At 53.1% G+C, this 23,146-nt stretch overlaps 1 protein-coding gene across 1 annotated transcript in view; it reads left to right on the forward strand.

The window, feature by feature from the left end:
* Window positions 1-23,146, forward strand: part of LOC137545339 (FH2 domain-containing protein 1-like) — a 93,772-nt gene that overhangs the window by 61,305 nt on the left and 9,321 nt on the right. The window contains exons 3-9 of the mRNA XM_068266462.1: window positions 425-486; window positions 2,100-2,202; window positions 2,287-2,372; window positions 6,151-6,251; window positions 8,740-8,810; window positions 16,455-16,562; window positions 18,111-18,181. Coding sequence (XP_068122563.1) covers window positions 425-486; window positions 2,100-2,202; window positions 2,287-2,372; window positions 6,151-6,251; window positions 8,740-8,810; window positions 16,455-16,562; window positions 18,111-18,181 — 602 coding nt within the window. The remainder of the gene's footprint in view (window positions 1-424; window positions 487-2,099; window positions 2,203-2,286; window positions 2,373-6,150; window positions 6,252-8,739; window positions 8,811-16,454; window positions 16,563-18,110; window positions 18,182-23,146) is intronic.

Here is a 23,146-nt window from a genome sequence, read left to right on the forward strand (position 1 = left end):
TATGCGTGTTTCAGAGAATTTTGTGATTCACCCACCAAAGTGCCACACTTGTGCCAAAATCCATGCCTGAATGTGTAAACCTCTCTCCACACAATCCGAGCAGGTTTCCTCTGTGCTATGTGACTCTGTCGTCTACCCAGATGCAGGAAGAAAGTTCCACTCTCAGGTGGTCCATTGGTGGTCCACACAGGCAAATGTCCCCTCTAAAGCTGCCCCCCACGTGTTATGGTTCTAGCATCAGCAGTGTGGGCGTGGCTGAATCTTCCCAGGAGGTCCTGGTAGGCCAATACCTGGAGATGCCATCAGTTACCACTGACAGTCTCCACAGATGTGGCACCACAATGTGGATGTACTGAATGGATAGAAAAAAATGTTTGATATTTAATCTTCTTCTGCAATCCTGACTGGTGGTTGTACTTTGCAGATGACATTGCTGGATTCCAAGAGAAGCATGAACCTGGGCATCTTCCTGAAGCAATTCAAGAGGTAAGACTGTATTCCTGGGCTTCGGCTCGTCCTCTCCTCCTCCCGCGTCTTTCCTCTAGTTCCATGTCTGGAACGTATCTTATATCACACCTTTTGCCTTCTATGTGACAAATGATGGAAGTCAGCACTATTTACAGTGTATAGAAGTTAAAACAAAGTTTATGGTCACAGGTGGGCTCTTTTAAGCGATCTTTGTGGAAAACCGATGATAGACCCTAGTCAAGCTCTATTGTTGGCCCCTAACCCCTTGGTACCAAACATTATGGAGGAGAGTATATTCTGTATGATTCTGTTCTGGGCTGTGGGTAATTGCATGTTTCTGGAAACAACCAGCTCTCCATGTTAAGGTTATCACCAGGGTGGGCAGTATTAGGTCATCTGACTTTATTTTTCATACAATGTTTGATACTGTGGATAAATTTATCCTACATTGGGATGATTGGCATTCCAAAAGAAATGATACACAATCTTCATAGTCCAGGATGTTTGACTTTTTTTTTTTTCTTTCTTTCTTTCTTTCTTTGTTGTTATAATTGTTCTGTTCCAGATGGACATTATGAAAATTTTCTTATATCCGCTTTGTGGAATAATTATTCTCAAGCTTCCTTTTTTTTTTTTTTTTTTTTTTTTTTTAATTCTTGCTCTGCAATAATGCTACTGTTTTGTATTATTAAAGGATACCCGAGGTGACATGTGACATGATGAGATGGACATGTGTATGTACAGTGCCTAGCACACAAATGCCTATGCTGTGTTCCTTTTTTTCTTTCTCTGCCTGAAAGAGGTAAATATCAGGTATGTAAGTGGCTGACTCAGTCCTGACTCAGACAGGAAGTGACTACAGTGTGACCCTCACTGATAAGAAATTCCCCTTTTTTACCTCTTTCTTGCTCTCAGAAGCCATTTTCTGCTAGCAAAGTGTTTTATAGTTGGAATTTCTTATCAGTGAGAGTCACACTGTAGTCACTTCCTGTCTGAGTCAGGACTGAGTCTGCCACTTACATACCTGATATTTAACTCTTTCAGGCAGAGAAAGAAAAAAGGAACACAGCATAGTTATCTGTGTGCTAGGCACTGTACATATACATGTCTGTCTCATTATGTCACATTTCAGTTGGGGTATCCTTTAAAGACAAAGATGAACACTTATATAGCGCTTATCTGCTGGTGGACTCAAAGCGCCAGAGCTGCAGCCACTAGGACGTGCTCTATAGGCAGTAGCAGTGTTGGGAAGACTTGCCTAAGGTCTCCTACTGAATAGGTGCTGGCTTACTGAACAGACAGAGCTGAGATTTGAACTCTGGTCTCCTGTGTCAGAGGCAGAGCCCTTAACCATTACACTATCCAGCCACTTACTTTCATATGCTTAATAAACATTTAGTAAAAGAAGTGAAAAGAAAGTTGAGGTCACTTGGAGATCCCCTCACTGGCCTTGAAACATTGGTTTATGTTGTAAATGCACAGGTTTCATATTTGACTAAGGTAGTAGCTTGTTTTCTTTGATGTGAGCATGTTTGAGTCATCCACTATCATTGTCTGACAATGTTGGCATTTCACCATAAGGAATGTACATTTACCTTCTCTGTGACTTGATCTCCTGGCGCCCTCTGTAGGCCAGTTCACGTAATGGTGGAGGATATAAAGCGAGGGGTCGGATCCAATTTTGGTGCTGAGAAGCTGACGGAGCTGCAGAGGCTTCTTCCAGAGAAGGATGAGGTGAGGCCCGTCTGTGGGTTACTGCTACATTTTATTATGTCTTGTATGAAAACTATAAGACCTTCTCACATCTATCCTCTCCAGGTGAAGAGACTCCGGGCATTTAAAGGAGATCGAAGTCGATTGTCTGATCCTGAGCTCTTCATGGTTTTGCTGGTGGAGGTTCCCAGGTGAGGAACTTGACTCTACAACACTTCTGGAGGCTGCAACACTCTGGTGAACTCAGTGAGAACATACGGAGTGGTTTTGCCTATCGGGGTATCTTCACCACAGCACTCCTGACCAGTGGTGTAGCTAAGGAGCTGTGGGCCCCGGTGCAAGTTTTACATGGGGCCCCACAAGCACTCTATAAATAACAATTGATACAGCGCACCAAAACCTGCCAATGGCTACAACAGTGTCAGAGGTGCAAGAAGGGGAGGGGAACAGCATGTTAATAACTACTATTCAAAACATCTATAGAAGGGATTATTACCAACACAGGATCAATAGAGAGCTAATACTGTGATAGAGGGTGGACCCTATGGGGTCCCTCTGGCCCAAGGGCCCCGATGCGGTCGCTACCTCTGCACCCTCTATTGCTACGCCACTGCTTCTGACCGAAAGAGTCAGATTGTAGCTGAGACCATGCATCCTGCAGAATGAAAAGCGTTTTCAATTGTGGTTTTCACCTCTAAGGCCTGGTGCACAGCAAAAACCGCTAGCAGATCCGCAAAATGCTAGCAGATTTTGAAACGCTTTTTCTTATTTTTCTGTAGCATTTCACCTAGCGTTTAGTGGTTTTTGGTGTAGTAGATTTCATGTATTGTTACTGAACAGCTACTGTAACAACGCTTGGCAAACCGCTCTGAAGTGCTGTTTTTCAGAGCAGTTTGCAGTTTTCCTATACTTTACATTGGAGGCAGAAACGCCTCCGCAATCCAAAATCTGCAGCAGCCCGGGAGTATGCGTTTCTGCAAAACACCTCCCGCTCTGGTGTGCACCACCCCATTGAAATACATTACCCTAGCGGATCCGCACCCGCAAGCGGATCGCAAACCGCAGCCGAACCGCTCTGGTGCGCACTAGGCCTTAGTATTGATTAACCACCCTGGCATTCTATTAAATGCGCCAGGGTAGCGGCGCAGCAGTATTTTTTTTTTATTTTTTTTTTATGTAGCCAGCCTAGCGCTAGCTACATGATTTCCCCCCCTCCCTGCAGCGTCCCTCCCACCTCTCCGATCGCTGCCGGCACGGATGCTCATAAGGAAATCCCGTTCTGAACGGGATTTCCTTTAGGGCTTCCCCCGTCGGCGACTATCATGATGACGTCATCGGGAGTCCCGATCCACCCCTCAGCGCTGCCTGGCACTGATTGGCCAGGCTGCGCATGGGGTCTGTAACGTGGTGTAGCGGCGGCGATCGTCCTAAACACACAGCAAAGTGCTGGCTGCGTGTTTAAAAAAAAAAAAAAAAAAAAAAAAAAACGCCAAGGAGGTTAACCCACCTATCTGGAAGTAGAGATGGCCCGACCATCAGATTTTGGGTTTGCAAACTTCTGCAAAATTCAAGTTTGCGCGAACCGCCATAGACTTCAATGGGCAGGTGAATTTTTTAAAACGTACAGGGGCTATTTCTGGCTAGGGTTGCTGTCCCGAGTGATTACCCGTGATTCAAATGAGGCTTAATTGGCGCAGGTGTGCAGCGGGGATACAAGGGGTTATTTACCCATAGTATGGTGAACCGACTGACAATAAAGATTGGTCACACAGCTGCCGACAATATGTAATGGGACAAACATCCACCAATCCCGTATTATTAGGCCACAGTTGCCATGCAGGTCTCATGCATTAGAGACTTCTAGAGGCAGATTCACTGTGTGTGTAGTAAACGGTTAAGAGTGGTTGGAATTGCCCATACATGTACAATCAATAAAATAAAAATATTGATTTCATGCTGGAAATTAGGTAATTTCACTGCCACCACTCTCCAATTTGCTAGGGCGAAGAGACCCCCACACTATCATAATATGGCAGCCAGCCCAATCATGTCCGACACACTCCAGTCACCGTTTGGGGAATAGTCACTTCCGAAGGCTTAAAGACTGTGAGCAATGTAACGTTAAAGAAAGTGACTGGGTCCATATATGATGCAATCTCGATTTTATGTCCAATCAATAAACTAAAGTTATCGATTTTCTTATAGGAAATCTGGTACTAGCTAATCCTAGAAGGAAGAAAGTTAGTTATTTACAACCTAGCTAGCAAATCAACAATTTATAAGCAAATAATAAACAATGCGGTAGTATGACTGACTCTTCAGAGGGCAGATTCGTTGTAGCAGCAATCAGATGACCAGAAAAGGCACAAGACTGAACGATAAAAATCATTAGTTTTATTCTAAACTACATACACACAGCTTACTTTAACCCACAGATAGATATACCTGTCCGGTACAACAGATTGGTTTGATAGAGAGTAGAGAGGAAAAGTAACAGAATGTCTTAATGTTCAGTTCAAATTCCGTTATTGGTAGTCCATGCGGCAATCGCAACTCTTTGGAGGAAGTCCAAGATGGCCGATTGCCATAGAGGCCCTTTTGTGTGAAATAATCCAAGTGATTTGCCAGTGTCCAGCTGGCTGCTGGTTGATGTTAACGAGACATCAGATTTTAGATGGAGGACTTTGGACCCTTGTGTCATTAGAGTTTTAATCCTTACTGTAGATGGGAGGGGTCATGACACGTAAAAGTCCAGCCTTGTGCAATTTGAATAGGGGCAGTGCCCCATTAGACAGGGAGAGATTTTGGCCCAAATCCTGTTTTGCCTGCTTTCTCCGTGCCCATCGGTCACATCAAGAAACAGAATGCATATTCGCACCCAGGATAATTGTACAATTCATTTGATACCACACATGAGGACCATGGGAGACAAGTTTGTTACTTCCTCCCTTTGTAGTATTGGTTCTGGAAGATCCAGATGGTTGAAAATCTCTCAGGACCAGTGTCACGAAGTCCAACACACTCTGCGAATTTGAAGGACCTGGTATCCTGGTAACACCAGGAATAGTACAAATATAGAAATGTATAGATTATCATGGGTTACGGTGGGGCCAGCTGGGAAATGGTTTCTTTCTGGCCACAAAAGTGATGAAAAAGTTGTTTCAAGGGGTGTAACACCTGGAGGGGGGCATGGTGGAGTGGGATACATGGCCAAAAGTCCCGGGGAAATTTACGTATTTGAAGCATAGTAGGGTTATAATTCCTAAAGGGCAGAAATAAATTCTATTCCTAAATTGGAGGCATAAAGTGCTTTCAAACATCTTGCATGTGTATACATCAATCAGGGAGTGTAATTAGAGTTCTGCTTCACACTGACACACCAAACTCACTGTGTAACGCACCGCAAACAGCTCTGTGTAGTGACGGCCGTGCTGGACTACTGCGCACCGTGGCCAGAGTGCAGGTGGTGGTAGCTTTTCAGCCCATATGGTCGCCGGGCTATTTATCCTCACAAGTTTGCAGCAAAAAGTCTAGAACTGGTCCAGGCTGCTGGCAAAGATTTACCAGCTACCCACCATCTCAGAGCCCCGAATTACCGCTACGTGGGGTGTGTATCATAGCGTTGCTGCTAGGACGGCGTCCAGTTTCGGCATTCGGCTCTCAGAGCCGTGCACTGAAATCGGCTGATTTGTATAAATTGATATATTTCTTATATTCAAATGTTAATATGAAGGACAATGAGCCAGGATCGAAAGGACCTGTTTGGTCTGAATTACAAAACCTCTTTTTCTTATGAAATCTTTACGGTATGCGCGACTAGGGGCTTGTTGGGGGAGTGATGAGGGGTGTGGCAGAGGCGGGACTTCAGTGTCCCTCTTATCTCAAAGTTGGGAGGTATAGCTTGTCTGCTTAGAGACCTCTAGTGGATGGTGGTCCTCTCTGCTCATTGTCTTCTTCTCTCCATTCTAGCTATCCGCAGCGCCTGCAGGTGATGATCCTGAAGGAGGAATTCTTCCCACAGCTCAACTCACTGAAACAATCTGTAGAAATCCAGACCGAGGCAGCCACAGGTGAGTAGGCGCCCCCAGTTACCAGGACTGGCATCCCCCCCCAAACAGAGGTGTAGCTAGGCTTCTCAGTGTCCAGGGACAGACAGTTTTTGCCCCCCATGGACAAATTGGGCGTGGCCACGCATCAGAATGGTGATGTGGTCAAGGGTGCAGCCAAATGTACAAATGCTGTTTAGATAGCCAGATGTGCCCCCTATAGTTCTGCTGCTGCTAACGCTTCTGCACTCCTCTGCAGAGGCAGGGAGAGGAGCAGGGGAACTTTGGGCAGCCAGCGAGCTGCCTCACACTCGGGGGTGCGGTGGCCATGCTCTGCGCCCCCTTACAGAGCTGCACCCAGGGACATGTGCCCCCGTTGTCCACCCATAGCTACGCCTCTGCCCCTAAACTGATTTCTGGCTCTAGTCTGCTGCAGCTTAAAGATACTTCAGCTGGAATTATTTTAATGAGTTGAGAATTCTTTAGTCACTGATGGTCCCAAGTCCTCAGAATCCGCACAGCCGCCCCATCTCATGGCTGCCACCTACTGGCAGATGACACCTATAGAATATCATTATATTAAACTCTGATCTAGTAAATTCTGTCCTCCCGTCCCAGCAAATGTCTGTATAAATGTACAATGTATGACCGATTCTGATCATGTAAACTGCTTTTCCTGGTCCCTTGGACTATACAGGGATTCTACAGTATATCTCTTCTGATTTGCTAGTAGAGGTGTCAGGTGTTCAGTTAATATCTCCCTTAATGATCGTTGGGGTGACATGTCAGGGAACGCGTGTTGTACAGACACGCTGCTTGGCTATAATCTGTAATGTTCTATGGAGAAGGGGGGAGAGGGATGATGGGCAGTGAATGTCCTGAGACAAGAAAGGAGTGTGCGTTTCCCAGTCCGGATCTGCCGGGTGTTCTGGGGCAGCTACACATGTTAGATGGTGCAGAACAATCGCTGCTGCTGAGATTTCTCTAACGTTAGTACGAGGCCTGAACAAAGGTCCTGACTGGCCAGCTGAACGTGACCTAATGAGCCACATTATCGTATGAATCTAGGCTTGTATACTCCTCTCAGGGTGCAGAGAGCAGCTTAGAGGAAATGGACAAAAAGTGGAAATATAAGAAGTGAGACTTCTCGGGAACAGGATTAGCTACATAGCTTTACTCTGTTTCTGTAGAGGCCATGCAAATGCCATGTATGAAAGGCGGAGTCTGGGTGCATTGTGACCCACTGGCTGGAATGTAGGGCAGATGGGGAGGTATGAAAGGCGGAGTCTGGGTGCATTGTGACCCACTGGCTGAATGTAGGGCAGATGGGGAGGTATGAAAGGCGGAGTCTGGGTGCATTGTACCCCACTGGCTGAATGTAGGGCAGATGGGGAGGTATGAAAGGCGGAGTCTGGGTGCATTGTGACCCACTGGCTGAATGTAGGGCAGATGGGGAGGTATGAAAGGCGGAGTCTGGGTGCCTTGTACCCCACTGGCTGAATGTAGGGCAGATGGGGAGGTATGAAAGGCGGAGTCTGGGTGCATTGTACCCCACTGGCTGGAATGTAGGGCAGATGGGGAGGTATGAAAGGCGGAGTCTGGGTGCATTGTACCCCACTGGCTGAATGTAGGGCAGATGGGGAGGTATGAAAGGCGGAGTCTGGGTGCATTGTACCCCACTGGCTGAATGTAGGGCAGATGGGGAGGTATGAAAGGCGGAGTCTGGATGCATTGTACCCCACTGGCTGGAATGTAGGGCAGATGGGGAGGTATGAAAGGCGGAGTCTGGATGCATTGTACCCCACTGGCTGAATGTAGGGCAGATGGGGAGGTATGAAAGGCGGAGTCTGGGTGCATTGTACCCCACTGGCTGGAATGTAGGGCAGATGGGGAGGTATGAAAGGCGGAGTCTGGGTGCATTGTACCCCACTGGCTGGAATGTAGGGCAGATGGGGAGGTATGAAAGGCGGAGTCTGGGTGCATTGTGACCCACTGGCTGAATGTAGGGCAGATGGGGAGGAGAACAATGTACCCCTTCTCTCTCCTCATCGTGAGGTGCCGGAATCTGGTAACAACTGCAGCTTGGTGTAGAAGTATCCGCACGCTCCAATAGGTGACTCCAAATGAGTCTATTAAAGGCTGTTTAATTTGTCTTCTTGTTCAATAAAACTGTTTGGATGTCACCCATTGGAGTGTGCGGATAGTACTTCTAAACCGCAGGTCATACGGTGAATTGTGGCTCAGAGCAGCCATGGTGGCGGCAGGGCGGGGATGAGCGGAGCCATGCTTCTCCAGATATCTCAGCTGCTGCCAAACGCCATGTTTGTGTCTCCAGGGCTGGGTGATGCCACTGACTGCCTTGTGTCTCCAGGGCTGGGCTGGACCACTGTCTGGTGTCTCCAGGGCTGGGCTGGACCACTGACTGCCTTGTGTCTCCAGGGCTGGGCTGGACCACTGACTGTCTGGTGTCTCCAGGGCTGCACCACTGACTGTCTCTCTCTTGTTTTTGCAGAGTTGCTGCAGTGTGAGGAGCTCCACATGATCATCCACCTGGTGCTGAAGGCCGGGAACTACATGAATGCTGTAAGTCCATCCAAACCTCTCCACTAGGGGGCACTCTGGGGAAAAGAGGGTATTGGGAAGATTGGGTGCTGGGCTGTCATTAGATACAGGATGCTCTGTGCAGCCATAGCACATAATGCTAGTGCCACTGGTGCAGATGTGCTCCGTGTGTGTACAGAGTGAGTATAATGTGCAACAATACTCCTCCTGTATGTCTGACCCTATGGGTGCTCGCTGCTCCCTCTGTAGGTCTGGCTCTGTAGGAGCTCGCTGCTCCCCCCCCCCCTGTGTCTGGCCCTATAGGTGCTTGCTGCTCTGCCTGTAGGTCTGGCCCTATAGGTGCTCCCTGCTCCCCCTGTAGGTCTGGCTCTATAGGTGCTCGCTGCTCCCTCTGTAGGTCTGGCTCTGTAGGAGCTCGCTGCTCCCCCCCCCCTGTGTCTGGCCCTATAGGTGCTTGCTGCTCTGCCTGTATGTCTGGCCCTATAGGTGCTCCCTGCACCCCCTGTAGGTCTGGCCCTATAGGTGCTCCCTGCTCCGCCTGTAGGTCTGGCTCTATAGGTGCTCGCTGCTCCCTCTGTAGGTCTGGCCCTATAGGTGCTCCCTGCTCCGCCTGTAGGTCTGGCCCTATAGGTGCTCCCTGCTCCGCCTGTAGGTCTGGCTCTATAGGTGCTCGCTGCTCCCTCTGTAGGTCTGGCTCTGTAGGAGCTCACTGCTCCCCCCCCCTGTGTCTGGCCCTATAGGTGCTCATTGCTCCGCCTGTAGGTCTGGCTCTATAGGTGCTTGCTGCTCCGCCTGTATGTCTGGCCCTATAGGTGCTCACTGCTCCCCCTGAGGGTCTGGCCCTATGGGTGCTCGCTGCTCCCCCTGTAGGTCTGGCCCTATAGGTGCTCCCTGCTCCGCCTGTAGGTCTGGCTCTATAGGTGCTTGCTGCTCCGCCTGTATGTCTGGCCCTATAGGTGCTCACTGCTCCCCCTGTAGGTCTGGCCCTATGGGTGCTCGCTGCTCCCCCTGTAGGTCTGGCCCTATAGGTGCTCACTGCTCCCCCTGTAGGTCTGGCCCTATGGGTGCTCATTGCTCCGCCTGTAGGTCCTGGCTCTATAGGTGCTCGCTGCTCCCCCTGTAGGTCTGGCACTATAGGTGCTTATTGCTCCTCCTGTAGGTCTGGCCCTATAGGTGCTTGCTGCTCTGCCTGTATGTCTGGCCCTATAGGTGCTCCCTGCTCCGCCTGTAGGTCTGGCCCTATAGGTGCTCTCTGCTCCCCCTGTAGGTCTGGCCCTATAGGTGCTCCCTGCTCCGCCTGTATGTCTGGTCCTATAGGTGCAAGCTGCTCCTCCTGTAGGTCTGGCCCTATGGGTGCTCCCTGCTCCGCCTGTAGGTCTGGCCCTATGGGTGCTCTCTGCTCCCCCTGTAGGTCTGGCTCTGTAGGAGCTCGCTGCTCCTCCTGTAGGTCTGGCCCTATAGGTGCTCACTGCTCCGCCTGTATGTCTGGTCCTATAGGTGCTCCCTGCACCCCCTGTAGGTCTGGCCCTATAGGTGCTCCCTGCTCCCCCTGTAGGTCTGGCTCTATAGGTGCTCGCTGCTCCCTCTGTAGGTCTGGCTCTGTAGGAGCTCGCTGCTCCCCCCCCCCTGTGTCTGGCCCTATAGGTGCTCGCTGCTCTGCCTGTATGTCTGGCCCTATAGGTGCTCCCTGCACCCCCTGTAGGTCTGGCCCTATAGGTGCTCCCTGCTCCGCCTGTAGGTCTGGCTCTATAGGTGCTCGCTGCTCCCTCTGTAGGTCTGGCCCTATAGGTGCTCCCTGCTCCGCCTGTAGGTCTGGCCCTATAGGTGCTCCCTGCTCCGCCTGTAGGTCTGGCTCTATAGGTGCTCGCTGCTCCCTCTGTAGGTCTGGCTCTGTAGGAGCTCACTGCTCCCCCCCCCCTGTGTCTGGCCCTATAGGTGCTCATTGCTCCGCCTGTAGGTCTGGCTCTATAGGTGCTTGCTGCTCCGCCTGTATGTCTGGCCCTATAGGTGCTCACTGCTCCCCCTGAGGGTCTGGCCCTATGGGTGCTCGCTGCTCCCCCTGTAGGTCTGGCCCTATAGGTGCTCCCTGCTCCGCCTGTAGGTCTGGCTCTATAGGTGCTTGCTGCTCCGCCTGTATGTCTGGCCCTATAGGTGCTCACTGCTCCCCCTGTAGGTCTGGCCCTATGGGTGCTCGCTGCTCCCCCTGTAGGTCTGGCCCTATAGGTGCTCACTGCTCCCCCTGTAGGTCTGGCACTATAGGTGCTTATTGCTCCTCCTGTAGGTCTGGCCCTATAGGTGCTTGCTGCTCTGCCTGTATGTCTGGCCCTATAGGTGCTCCCTGCTCCGCCTGTAGGTCTGGCCCTATAGGTGCTCTCTGCTCCCCCTGTAGGTCTGGCCCTATAGGTGCTCCCTGCTCCGCCTGTATGTCTGGTCCTATAGGTGCAAGCTGCTCCTCCTGTAGGTCTGGTCCTATAGGTGCTCGCTGCTCCCCCTGTAGGTCTGGCCCTATAGGTGCTCACTGCTCCGCCTGTAGGTCTGGCCCTATAGGTGCTCGCTGCTCCGCCTGTAGGTCTGGCCCTATAGGTGCTCCCTGCTCCGCCTGTAGGTCTGGCCCTATAGGTGCTCACTGCTCCGCCTGTAGGTCTGGCCCTATAGGTGCTCACTGCTCCGCCTGTAGGTCTGGCACTATGGGTGCTCTCTGCTCCGCCTGTAGGTCTGGCTCTATAGGTGCTCACTGCTCCGCCTGTATGTCTGGCCCTATAGGTGCTCGCTGCTCCCCCTGTAGGTCTGGCTCTATAGGTGCTCTCTGCTCCCCCTGTAGGTCTGGCCCTATGGGTGCTCTCTGCTCCCCCTGTAGGTCTGGCACTATAGGTGCTCACTGCTCCCCCTGAGGGTCTGGCCCTATAGGTGCTCGCTGCTCCCCCTGTAGGTCTGGCTCTATAGGTGCTCGCTGCTCCCTCTGTAGGTCTGGCTCTGTAGGAGCTCACTGCTCCCCCCCCCCCTGTGTCTGGCCCTATAGGTGCTCACTGCTCCCCCTGAGGGTCTGGCCCTATAGGTGCTCGCTGCTCCCCCTGTAGGTCTGGCTCTATAGGTGCTCGCTGCTCCCCCTGTAGGTCTGGCCCTATAGGTGCTCACTGCTCCGCCTGTAGGTCTGGCCCTATAGGTGCTCCCTGCTCCGCCTGTAGGTCTGGCCCTATAGGTGCTCACTGCTCCGCCTGTCTGGCTCTATAGGTGCTCCCTGCTCCGCCTGTAGGTCTGGCCCTATGGGTGCTCTCTGCTCCGCCTGTAGGTCTGGCTCTATAGGTGCTCACTGCTCCCCCTGAGGGTCTGGCCCTATAGGTGCTCCCTGCTCCGCCTGTAGGTCTGGCTCTATAGGTGCTCACTGCTCCGCCTGTATGTCTGGCCCTATAGGTGCTCGCTGCTCCCCCTGTAGGTCTGGCTCTATAGGTGCTCACTGCTCCGCCTGTATGTCTGGCCCTATAGGTGCTCGCTGCTCCCCCTGTATGTCTGGCCCTATAGGAGCTCGCTGCTCTGCCTGTGGGGCCCTATAGGTGCTCGCTGCTCCGCCTGTAGGTCTGGCCCTATAGGTGCTCGCTGCTCCGCCTGTAGGTCTGGCCCTATAGGTGCTCGCTGCTCCGCCTGTAGGTCTGGCCCTATAGGTGCTCACTGCTCCTCCTGTATGTCTGGCCCTATAGGTGCTCGCTGCTCCCCCTGTAGGTCTGGCCCTATAGGAGTTCGCTGCTCCCCCTGTAGGTCTGGCTCTGTAGGAGTTCGCTGCTCCCCCTGTAGGTCTGGCTCTGTAGGAGCTCGCTGCTCCGCCTGTATGTCTGGCCCTATAGGTGCTCCCTGCTCCGCCTGTATGTCTGGTCCTATAGGTGCTCGCTGCTCCCCCTGTAGGTCTGGCCCTATGGGTGCTCGCTGCTCCTCCTGTAGGTCTGGCTCTATAGGTGCTCATTGCTCCACCTGTAGGTCTGGCTCTATAGGTGCTCATTGCTCCACCTGTAGGTCTGGCTCTATAGGTGCTCCCTGCTCCGCCTGTAGGTCTGGCTCTATAGGTGCTCGCTGCTCCCCCTGTAGGTCTGGCCCTATGAGTGCTCCCTGCTCCCCCTGTAGGTCTGGCCCTATGGGTGCTCACTGCTCCCCCTGTAGGTCTGGCCCTATGGGTGCTCACTGCTCCCCCTGTAGGTCTGGCTCTGTAGGAGCTCGCTGCTCCGCCTGTAGGTCTGGCCCTATGGGTGCTCCCTGCTCCGCCTGTAGGTCTGGCCCTATAGGTGCTCCCTGCTCCGCCTGTAGGTCTGGCCCTATGGGTGCTCCCTGCTCCGCCTGTAGGTCTGGCCCTATGGGTGCTCTCTGCTCCCCCTGTATGTCTGGCCCTATAGGTGCTCGCTGCTCCGCCTGTATGTCTGGCCCTATGGGTGCTCGCTGCTCCCCCTGTAGGTCTGGCCCTATGGGTGCTCTCTGCTCCCCCTGTAGGTCTGGCCCTATAGGTGCTCACTGCTCCGCCTGTATGTCTGGCCCTATAGGTGCTCGCTGCTCCCCCTGTATGTCTGGCCCTATAGGAGCTCGCTGCTCTGCCTGTGGGGCTCTATAGGTGCTCGCTGCTCCGCCTGTAGGTCTGGCCCTATAGGTGCTCACTGCTCCTCCTGTATGTCTGGCCCTATAGGTGCTCACTGCTCCCCCTGTAGGTCTGGCCCTATAGGTGCTCACTGCTCCCCCTGTAGGTCTGGCTCTGTAGGAGCTTGCTGCTCCCCCTGTAGGTCTGGCCCTATGGGTGCTCCCTGCTCCGCCTGTAGGTCTGGCCCTATAGGTGCTCACTGCTCCCCCTGTATGTCTGGCCCTATGGGTGCTCCCTGCTCCGCCTGTAGGTCTGGCCCTATGGGTGCTCACTGCTCCCCCTGTAGGTCTGGCCCTATAGGTGCTCGCTGCTCCTCCTGTAGGTCTGGCCCTATAGGTGCTCGCTGCTCCTCCTGTAGGTCTGGCCCTATAGGTGCTCGCTGCTCCGCCTGTAGGTCTGGCCCTATAGGTGCTTACTGCTCCTCCTGTATGTCTGGCCCTATAGGTGCTTACTGCTCCTCCTGTATGTCTGGCCCTATAGGTGCTCCCTGCTCCCCCTGTAGGTCTGGCCCTATAGGTGCTCACTGCTCCCCCTGAGGGTCTGGCCCTATGGGTGCTCGCTGCTCCCCCTGTAGGTCTGGCCCTATAGGTGCTCACTGCTCCGCCTGTATGTCTGGCCCTATAGGAGCTCGCTGCTCTGCCTGTGGGGCTCTATAGGTGCTCGCTGCTCCGCCTGTAGGTCTGGCCCTATAGGTGCTCGCTGCTCCACCTGTAGGTCTGGCCCTATAGGAGTTCGCTGCTCCGCCTGTATCTCTGGCCCTATAGGAGTTCGCTGCTCCGCCTGTATCTCTGGCTCTATAGGTGCTCCCTGCTCCCCCTGTAGGTCTGGCTCTGTAGGAGCTCGCTGCTCCGCCTGTATGTCTGGCCCTATAGGTGCTCCCTGCTCCGCCTGTATGTCTGGTCCTATAGGTGCTCGCTGCTCCCCCTGTAGGTCTGGCCCTATGGGTGCTCGCTGCTCCTCCTGTAGGTCTGGCTCTATAGGTGCTCGCTGCTCCGCCTGTAGGTCTGGCTCTATAGGTGCTCCCTGCTCCGCCTGTAGGTCTGGCTCTATAGGTGCTTGCTGCTCCCCCTGTAGGTCTGGCTCTATAGGTGCTCGCTGCTCCCCCTGTAGGTCTGGCTCTATAGGTGCTCGCTGCTCCCCCTGTAGGTCTGGCTCTATAGGTGCTCCCTGCTCCGCCTGTAGGTCTGGTCCTATAGGTGCTCACTGCTCCGCCTTTAGGTCTGGCTCTATAGGTGCTCGCTGCTCCCACTGTAGGTCTGGCTCTGTAGGAGCTCGCTGCTCCGCCTGTAGGTCTGGCCCTATGGGTGCTCCCTGCTCCGCCTGTAGGTCTGGCCCTATGGGTGCTCACTGCTCCCCCTGTAGGTCTGGCCCTATGGGTGCTCACTGCTCCCCCTGTAGGTCTGGCTCTGTAGGAGCTCGCTGCTCCGCCTGTAGGTCTGGCCCTATGGGTGCTCACTGCTCCTCCTGTAGGTCTGGCCCTATAGGTGCTCGCTGCTCCTCCTGTAGGTCTGGCCCTATAGGTGCTCGCTGCTCCGCCTGTAGGTCTGGCCCTATAGGTGCTCACTGCTCCCCCTGTAGGTCTGGCCCTATAGGTGCTCACTGCTCCCCCTGAGGGTCTGGCCCTATGGGTGCTCACTGCTCCCCCTGAGGGTCTGGCCCTATGGGTGCTCTCTGCTCCCCCTGTAGGTCTGGTCCTATAGGTGCTCGCTGCTCCCCCTGTAGGTCTGGCTCTATAGGTGCTCATTGCTCCGCCTGTAGGTCTGGCTCTATAGGTGCTCGCTGCTCCCCCTGTAGGTCTGGCACTATAGGTGCTCATTGCTCCGCCTGTAGGTCTGGCTCTATAGGTGCTCGCTGCTCTGCCTGTATGTCTGGCCCTATAGGTGCTCCCTGCTCCGCCTGTATGTCTGGTCCTATAGGTGCTCCCTGCTCCGCCTGTATGTCTGGTCCTATAGGTGCTCGCTGCTCCACCTGTAGGTCTGGCCCTATAGGAGCTCGCTGCTCTGCCTGTGGGGCTCTATAGGTGCTCGCTGCTCCCCCTGTAGGTCTGGCACTATAGGTGCTCGCTGCTCCGCCTGTAGGTCTGGCCCTATAGGTGCTCCCTGCTCCGCCTGTAGGTCTGGCCCTATGGGTGCTCTCTGCTCCCCCTGTAGGTCTGGCCCTATGGGTGCTCTCTGCTCCCCCTGTAGGTCTGGCCCTATGGGTGCTCTCTGCTCCCCCTGTAGGTCTGGCCCTATGGGTGCTCTCTGCTCCCCCTGTAGGTCTGGCCCTATGGGTGCTCTCTGCTCCCCCTGTAGGTCTGGCCCTATGGGTGCTCTCTGCTCCCCCTGTAGGTCTGGCCCTATGGGTGCTCTCTGCTCCCCCTGTAGGTCTGGCCCTATGGGTGCTCTCTGCTCCCCCTGTAGGTCTGGCCCTATGGGTGCTCTCTGCTCCCCCTGTAGGTCTGGCCCTATGGGTGCTCTCTGCTCCCCCTGTAGGTCTGGCCCTATGGGTGCTCTCTGCTCCCCCTGTAGGTCTGGCCCTATGGGTGCTCTCTGCTCCCCCTGTAGGTCTGGCCCTATGGGTGCTCTCTGCTCCCCCTGTAGGTCTGGCCCTATGGGTGCTCTCTGCTCCCCCTGTAGGTCTGGCCCTATGGGTGCTCTCTGCTCCCCCTGTAGGTCTGGCCCTATGGGTGCTCTCTGCTCCCCCTGTAGGTCTGGCCCTATGGGTGCTCTCTGCTCCCCCTGTAGGTCTGGCCCTATGGGTGCTCTCTGCTCCCCCTGTAGGTCTGGCCCTATGGGTGCTCTCTGCTCCCCCTGTAGGTCTGGCCCTATGGGTGCTCTCTGCTCCCCCTGTAGGTCTGGCCCTATGGGTGCTCTCTGCTCCCCCTGTAGGTCTGGCCCTATGGGTGCTCTCTGCTCCCCCTGTAGGTCTGGCCCTATGGGTGCTCTCTGCTCCCCCTGTAGGTCTGGCCCTATGGGTGCTCGCTGCTCCCCCTGTAGGTCTGGCCCTATGGGTGCTCCACCCCTCACTTTATGGTGCTGCTCAGTCATGTGACTCTCTTCTGTTCTCAGGGCGGTTATGCCGGAAGTGCGATGGGGTTTCGGATGGGATCTCTTCTGAAACTGGCAGACACCAAAGCAAATAAGCCCGGGATGAACCTCATGCATTTTGTTGCCCAGGTAAGTCCTCAGTGAACACTCAGCCAAGGTCCGGTCCATACACTGCCAGGATGGGTGGAGGAAGGGACAGGTGGGCGTGGCTAATACCTGGCTGAGGAAGAATAGTGCGTGGGAACCTTGACTGGTGATTCCTCTTTGTAGTTGAGTAGTGCCATGGCAAATGCCAGTTGAAGCCCCACTCACCAAACTGTTGAGTCATTGAGAGTACCTCCTGTGCTGGTGGCTTGGTGATGGATTTATAGGTGGTGTATCCTTTTTAAGTAGAAAGTAGAGTGTGGCCATTTTTGGTGTCTCCTATGACTATTTGCTGGTGGGTAGAGCTATAGTTGGAGCCTCCTAAGCCGCAAACTGCTTGGTGCAAACACAATTGGAGTCTTCTAGCAGCAGTGTAGAGTGTGAAGCTATAGTTTAGTTCCATCATCCAGATAACCTAGTATGAGGTAGCATGGTGGCGTTTCCTCTGGTGGTTCTGTCATCATGGGGAGAGCCATAGTTTGGTCCCACCATCCAGATAACATCCAGATGAGGTAGCATGGTGATGCTTTCTCTGGTGGTACTGCCATCATGGGGACAGCCATGACAGTACCAACCAAGGAAGCATCTCTATGCTACCTCATCTCCATGTACCTCACAATGTTATCTGGATGCTGGGACCACACCATCCAGATAACAACATCGTATGAGGTAGCATGGAGATGCTTCCTTGGTTGGTACTGTCATCATGGCTAGCCATAGTTTGGTCCCACCATCCAGATATGAGGTAGCAGGTTGTGCCTCCTCTGGTCGTACTGTCATCATTCACACATCCAGAATGAGGTCCAGGGCCAACAGGATTACTGACGACAAATCCCACCCTGGCAGTCGCTTCTTCGACCCCCTGCCCTCAGGCCGCCGCTACAGAACCATCCCCACCAAAACCACCAGGCACAGGAACACCTTTTTCCCCCAGGCAGTTCTCCTACTCAACGAATGAGAGTAAGAGTGCATGCCTGTGGTCCATACGGTTCCACTGTTCCACGTGTTACAATCGTATCACACTACTCTTACACAATGGGGCTGTTCATCCACACTATGTTTTTGTTATGTTTTTGTTATTGTTATTATCAATGCTGTTCTATTGTCGTTGTTAACTTTTGTATTACTACTTTGTATTCCTATATTGTCGCTGTTATATTGTTGCATTCCTATGTAGCTACTACTGATGCTGTCAACACGCACTACCATCCATGTCTGCCATGTGTCCACAAATAATTCCGGGTGCAGCACTTGTTGCACTTGGCGAATAAAGCTGATTCTGATTCTGATTCTGATTCTGATAAGTAGGGCCATAGTTTGGTCCCACCATCCAGATAACATCCAGATGAGTTAGCATGGTTGTGCAGTCATCATTAGTAGGGCCATAGTTTGTGTCTCCTCTGGCAGCAGGCTGGGGATTTTAGCAGTGCCTCGGCATCTCCTTTTGGCCGTAGACTGGTGGGTAAGATTGTGGTTGCTACCTCCTCTCGCAGCAAGTTGATGAGGATTTATTCTTTTGTCTCCATCTTACAGGAAGCAGAAAGGAATAACCGCAAACTCTTGACTTTTCCAGAGAAACTGACGCACATCAGCCAGGCGTCTCGGTGAGTGACCCCCACGTAGCTGTCAGTTCCCCACTAATGACCCCATATTACTGTCTACCTTAAAATGTAGAAACTGTATTCCTTCCGAAGGACCCATCATGCTCTACTGCTGGATACGAGGAGCTCCAGGAACCGCTATGGTGAAGTATGCTAGTGAGATAAGTGGACTTCTTGTAGACTGATATGTTTGGGTTGCTTGAGCCAGCAGACACCGGTACAGCATGCGAGGAGAGTAGAGGAGACCCACTCAGCTCCAGAAAATGACCTTCATGTGAGGGATGTAAAATTCAAACCCCCAGCAAGAGTGACTAAACATCAGAAGGAAAGCAAAAGGAGGCACCCAAAACTAAAAGTAGTGGGGGCGTTAGAGGCTAGTTTGAGCGTGAATTAGAGAAAGGGTTGATGGTTAGAAAGAATAGGCTAGGTTGGAGGTCAGTGGGTAGGGAAGGTTTGGGAGTTCTATGCTAGGTTGTAGGTTGGGGCCTTTCAAGGTTGAGGGGCTTAGAGCAGGAACTCCAGTCCAGTAGGGCCAGATCCATGCCAGCTTTTAGAATGGACTGAGAAATGTGCTCTACTTGATAAACCACACCTTGCCTGATTCAGACCAATCAATTGATTAGAATTGTGGCAAAAATGTGTGAGGGCCGCTGTGACAAACACTCGCCAATCCCGTCATTCTCTGCCACAGTTTCCATGCAGGTCTCCTCCACTAGAGGCTTCTGGAGCTGTGACAAACACTCGCCAATCCCGTCATTCTCTGCCACAGTTGCCATGCAGGTCTCCTCCACTAGAGGCTTCTGAAGGCAATTGTACAGTGAGCAAAGTAAACATTTAGGACTGGATGATGTGCCCATACATGATAAAATCAGTAAAAATTATCGATTTCGCATTGGATATTTGGAATTTTGCTGCCGCCACTGACTCTCCAGACTGAAACGAGGTAGAGAGACCTCAGGCTAGCTATTCCTAACAGGAAGAAATCGGTTATTTACAGCCTAACTAGCCACACCCACAATTTATAAGGATAAGCAGTGCGGTAATGTCTCTGTTCTGAGGACAGAGTTCCAGCATGGATCAGAATAATCGGACAACAGGGACAAAACTGGAACTATTACATTGTTTACAAAAAACTATACACAAAAATGTACAGAAACCAACCAAAATATCGATCAGAGGATTGGTTGGACAGAAATGAGCAGCAAAGAGAAAATGACGGAGATTGTCTGAAAAGTTCAGAAGACCGTGCTTGGCTGAGTCCAATGAGCAGTGAGTGCTTGTTCAGAATAATCCACAGTATTGCGTTTTGGCCGGTGTCCTGCTGGTGTGACGGTAAATGGAATTCCGAGATCTGTCCTACCAGATCTCTTAAAGGGTTAGGGTCCTGGTGGGAGGAGCTAAGGGGAAGCTCCACCCCTTTTCAGAAAGGAAGAAATCTGGTAGAATATCTGAGGCCGATTTTCTCTGTGCACAGAAGTCGTATCAATAAATGGATTGCATATTTACATTCAGTAAAGCATTATGAATTCACACACATGAAACATGATTACACTGTAAAGTATTACCCAGAACCTTGAGGAAGCAGCAGGCATTGCTGCTCGCCCCATTCACACCTAAGCGCTTTTGTGTGTGTTTTCTTCAGAGCGGTTTTGTAATTCACTCACTGACCCAAGTCAGGAAGTGAACTCTTTGACTCAGAAAATAATAGTGTATTCTTAACGCAAACGCAATCACTGCACAACGCAAGTTTTGTGAGCGGTTTGCATTTTTCCTATCCCTTCTATTGTAGCTAAAACTCATCAAAAAATGGTCCAGGCAGCGCTTTGCTGAGGGGATCGGAAACGAAGATGTGAACTCTCTCATAGGGAATCATTGCACAAGCGGTTTCAGGGCAATTCGCCTGCCCTTGAAAAAAAGGCAATTGCCCCACTAGTGTGATCGGGCCCTAATGGTTTGTAGAATGTCCTGTCGCCATACCCAGAACTCCATGCAAACCCTGAATTGTAGCGTTCCTGTGAGTTCCGCTGTCCTGCTGGTAGAAGCAGCGGTGTGGAGGGAACCACAGATGGCATCACAGAGGGGAATTCTTCTCCAAGTTCTGGCACAGTTTTACGACATACAGAGGTGTGAACAGTGGTTTTCACACACAGAACAGTGTAGACTGTATTATTTGTATGGAAGTCGGTGTACCATTTCTGTCAGGGCCAATTCCGGATGGATGGCTTGTTAGTCGTCAGGGCTTGGAAAGCGTTTGATAAGAGAACTCTGAGTCCTGCCGGTGATAGCTGCTGGACCATGATCTCTGTTTCCAGCTCTGCAGCTGTGATACTGTGAATGGGGTGTGATGTAATCGGTATGGAAAATGGTGGATGCGTCACAGGAAGATTTTGGGGTACAAGGCTCGGCTGAGGAAGAGATATTCCATTGATTTAGAGTCTGGTTGGAAGAGAAGTTAAGATTTGAATTAAAATAACCAAAAAAGGTATTCATGACTTAACAGCCAACTCACTTGAAGGAATTACAAAAATAGAGCCCTGACAGCTGCTTGTATATAAGGTGAGGTGGGGGCAGGCTGCAGGGTATATATAATAGCTGCACCTGTAATCATCCAATCTATGTAGAAGGGGCAGAGAACACACCGGCTGCTTACTCAGGGATTAAGTGCTGTATTCTGCATTCCCTGTGGCTCCTGCTGCTCCCTCGTAGTCACCCTGCTGCTCACGCGTTCCGCATTGCCTGCTACTTCCTCCTAGTCACCCTGCTTCTCACACGTTCTGCAGTGCCTGCTGCTTCCTCGTGGTATCCCTGCTTCTCACGCGTTCCACAGCACCAGCTGCTTCCTCGAGGCTGTCCTGCTTCTCACGCGTTCTACAGCACCAGCTGCTTCCTCGAGGCTGCCCTGCTTCTCACGCGTTCCGTAGCGCCTGCTGCTTCCTCGTGGCTGTCCTGCTTCTCACGCGTTCCGTAGCGCCTGCTGCTTCCTCATGGCTGCCCTGCTTCTCACGCGTTCCGCAGTGCCTGCTGCTTCCTTGTGGCTGCCCTGCTTCTCACGCGTTCCACAGCACCTGCTGCTTCCTCGAGGCTGTCCTGCTTCTCATGCATTCCGTAGCACCTGCTGCTTCCTCGTGGCTGTCCTGCTTCTCATGCGTTCCGTAGCACTTGCTGCTTCCTCATGGCTGTCCTGCTTCTCATGCGTTTCACAGCACCAGCTGCTTCCTCGTGGCTGTCCTGCTTCTCACGTGTTCCGTAGTGCCTGCTGCTTCCTCGAGGCTGCCCTGCTTCTCACGCGTTCCGTAGCGCCTGCTGCTTCCTCATGGCTGCCCTGCTTCTCACGCGTTCCGTAGCACTTGCTGCTTCCTCATGGCTGTCCTGCTTCTCATGCGTTCCGTAGTGCCTGCTGCTTCCTTGTGGCTGTCCTGCTTCTCATGCGTTCCGTAGCACCTGCTGCTTCCTCGTGGCTGTCCTGCTTCTCACGTGTTCCGTAGCGCCTGCTGCTTCCTCGAGGCTGCCCTGCTTCTCACGCGTTCCGTAGCGCCTGCTGCTTCCTCATGGCTGCCCTGCTTCTCACGCGTTCCGTAGCACTTGCTGCTTCCTCATGGCTGTCCTGCTTCTCATGCGTTCCGTAGTGCCTGCTGCTTCCTTGTGGCTGTCCTGCTTCTCATGCGTTCCGTAGCACCTGCTGCTTCCTCGTGGCTGTCCTGCTTCTCACGTGGTCCGTAGTGCCTGCTGCTTCCTCGAGGCTGCCCTGCTTCTCACGCGTTCCGTAGCGCCTGCTGCTTCCTCATGGCTGCCCTGCTTCTCACGCGTTCCGTAGCGCCTGCTGCTTCCTCATGGCTGCCCTGCTTCTCACGCGTTCCGTAGCGCCTGCTGCTTCCTCATGGCTGCCCTGCTTCTCACGCGTTCCGTAGCACTTGCTGCTTCCTCATGGCTGTCCTGCTTCTCATGCGTTTCACAGCACCAGCTGCTTCCTCGTGGCTGTCCTGCTTCTCATGCGTTCCGTAGCACCTGCTGCTTCTTCGTGGCTGTCCTGCTTCTCACGTGTTCCGTAGCGCCTGCTGCTTCCTTGTGGCTGTCCTGCTTCTCACGTGTTCCGTAGTGCCTGCTGCTTCCTCGTGGCTGCCCTGCTTCTCACGCGTTCCGTAGCGCCTGCTGCTTCCTCATGGCTGCCCTGCTTCTCACGCGTTCCGTAGCACCAGCTGCTTCTTCGTGGCTGCCCTGCTTCTCACGCGTTCCGTAGTGCCTGCTGCTTCCTCATGGCTGCCCTGCTTCTCACGCGTTCCGTAGCACCTGTTGCTTCCTCGAGGCTGCCCTGCTTCTCATGCGTTCCACAGCACCAGCTGCTTCCTTGTGGCTGTCCTGCTTCTCACGCGTTCCACAGCATCAGCTGCTTCCTCATGGCTGCCCTGCTTCTCACGCGTTCCGTAGCGCCTGCTGCTTCCTCGTGGCTGCCCTGCTTCTCACGTGTTCCGTAGTGCCTGCTGCTTCCTCGTGGCTGTCCTGCTTCTCATGCGTTCCGTAGCGCCTGCTGCTTCCTCATGGCTGCCCTGCTTCTCACGCGTTCCGTAGCACCTGTTGCTTCCTCGAGGCTGCCCTGCTTCTCACGCGTTCCACAGCATCAGCTGCTTCCTTGTGGCTGTCCTGCTTCTCACGCGTTCCACAGCATCAGCTGCTTCCTTGTGGCTGTCCTGCTTCTCACGCGTTCCACAGCACCTGCTGCTTCCTTGTGGCTGCCCTGCTTCTCACGCGTTCCACAGCACCAGCTGCTTCCTTGTGGCTGCCCTGCTTCTCACGCTTCCGTAGCACCTGTTGCTTCCTCGAGGCTGCCCTGCTTCTCACGCGTTCCACAGCACCAGCTGCTTCCTCGAGGCTGCCCTGCTTCTCATGCGTTCCACAGCACCAGCTGCTTCCTCGAGGCTGCCCTGCTTCTCACACGTTCCACAGCACCAGCTGCTTCCTCGAGGCTGCCCT

The sequence above is a fragment of the Hyperolius riggenbachi genome, chromosome 2 (assembly GCF_040937935.1).
Source record: "Hyperolius riggenbachi isolate aHypRig1 chromosome 2, aHypRig1.pri, whole genome shotgun sequence".
Classification (NCBI taxonomy): domain Eukaryota; kingdom Metazoa; phylum Chordata; class Amphibia; order Anura; family Hyperoliidae; genus Hyperolius; species Hyperolius riggenbachi.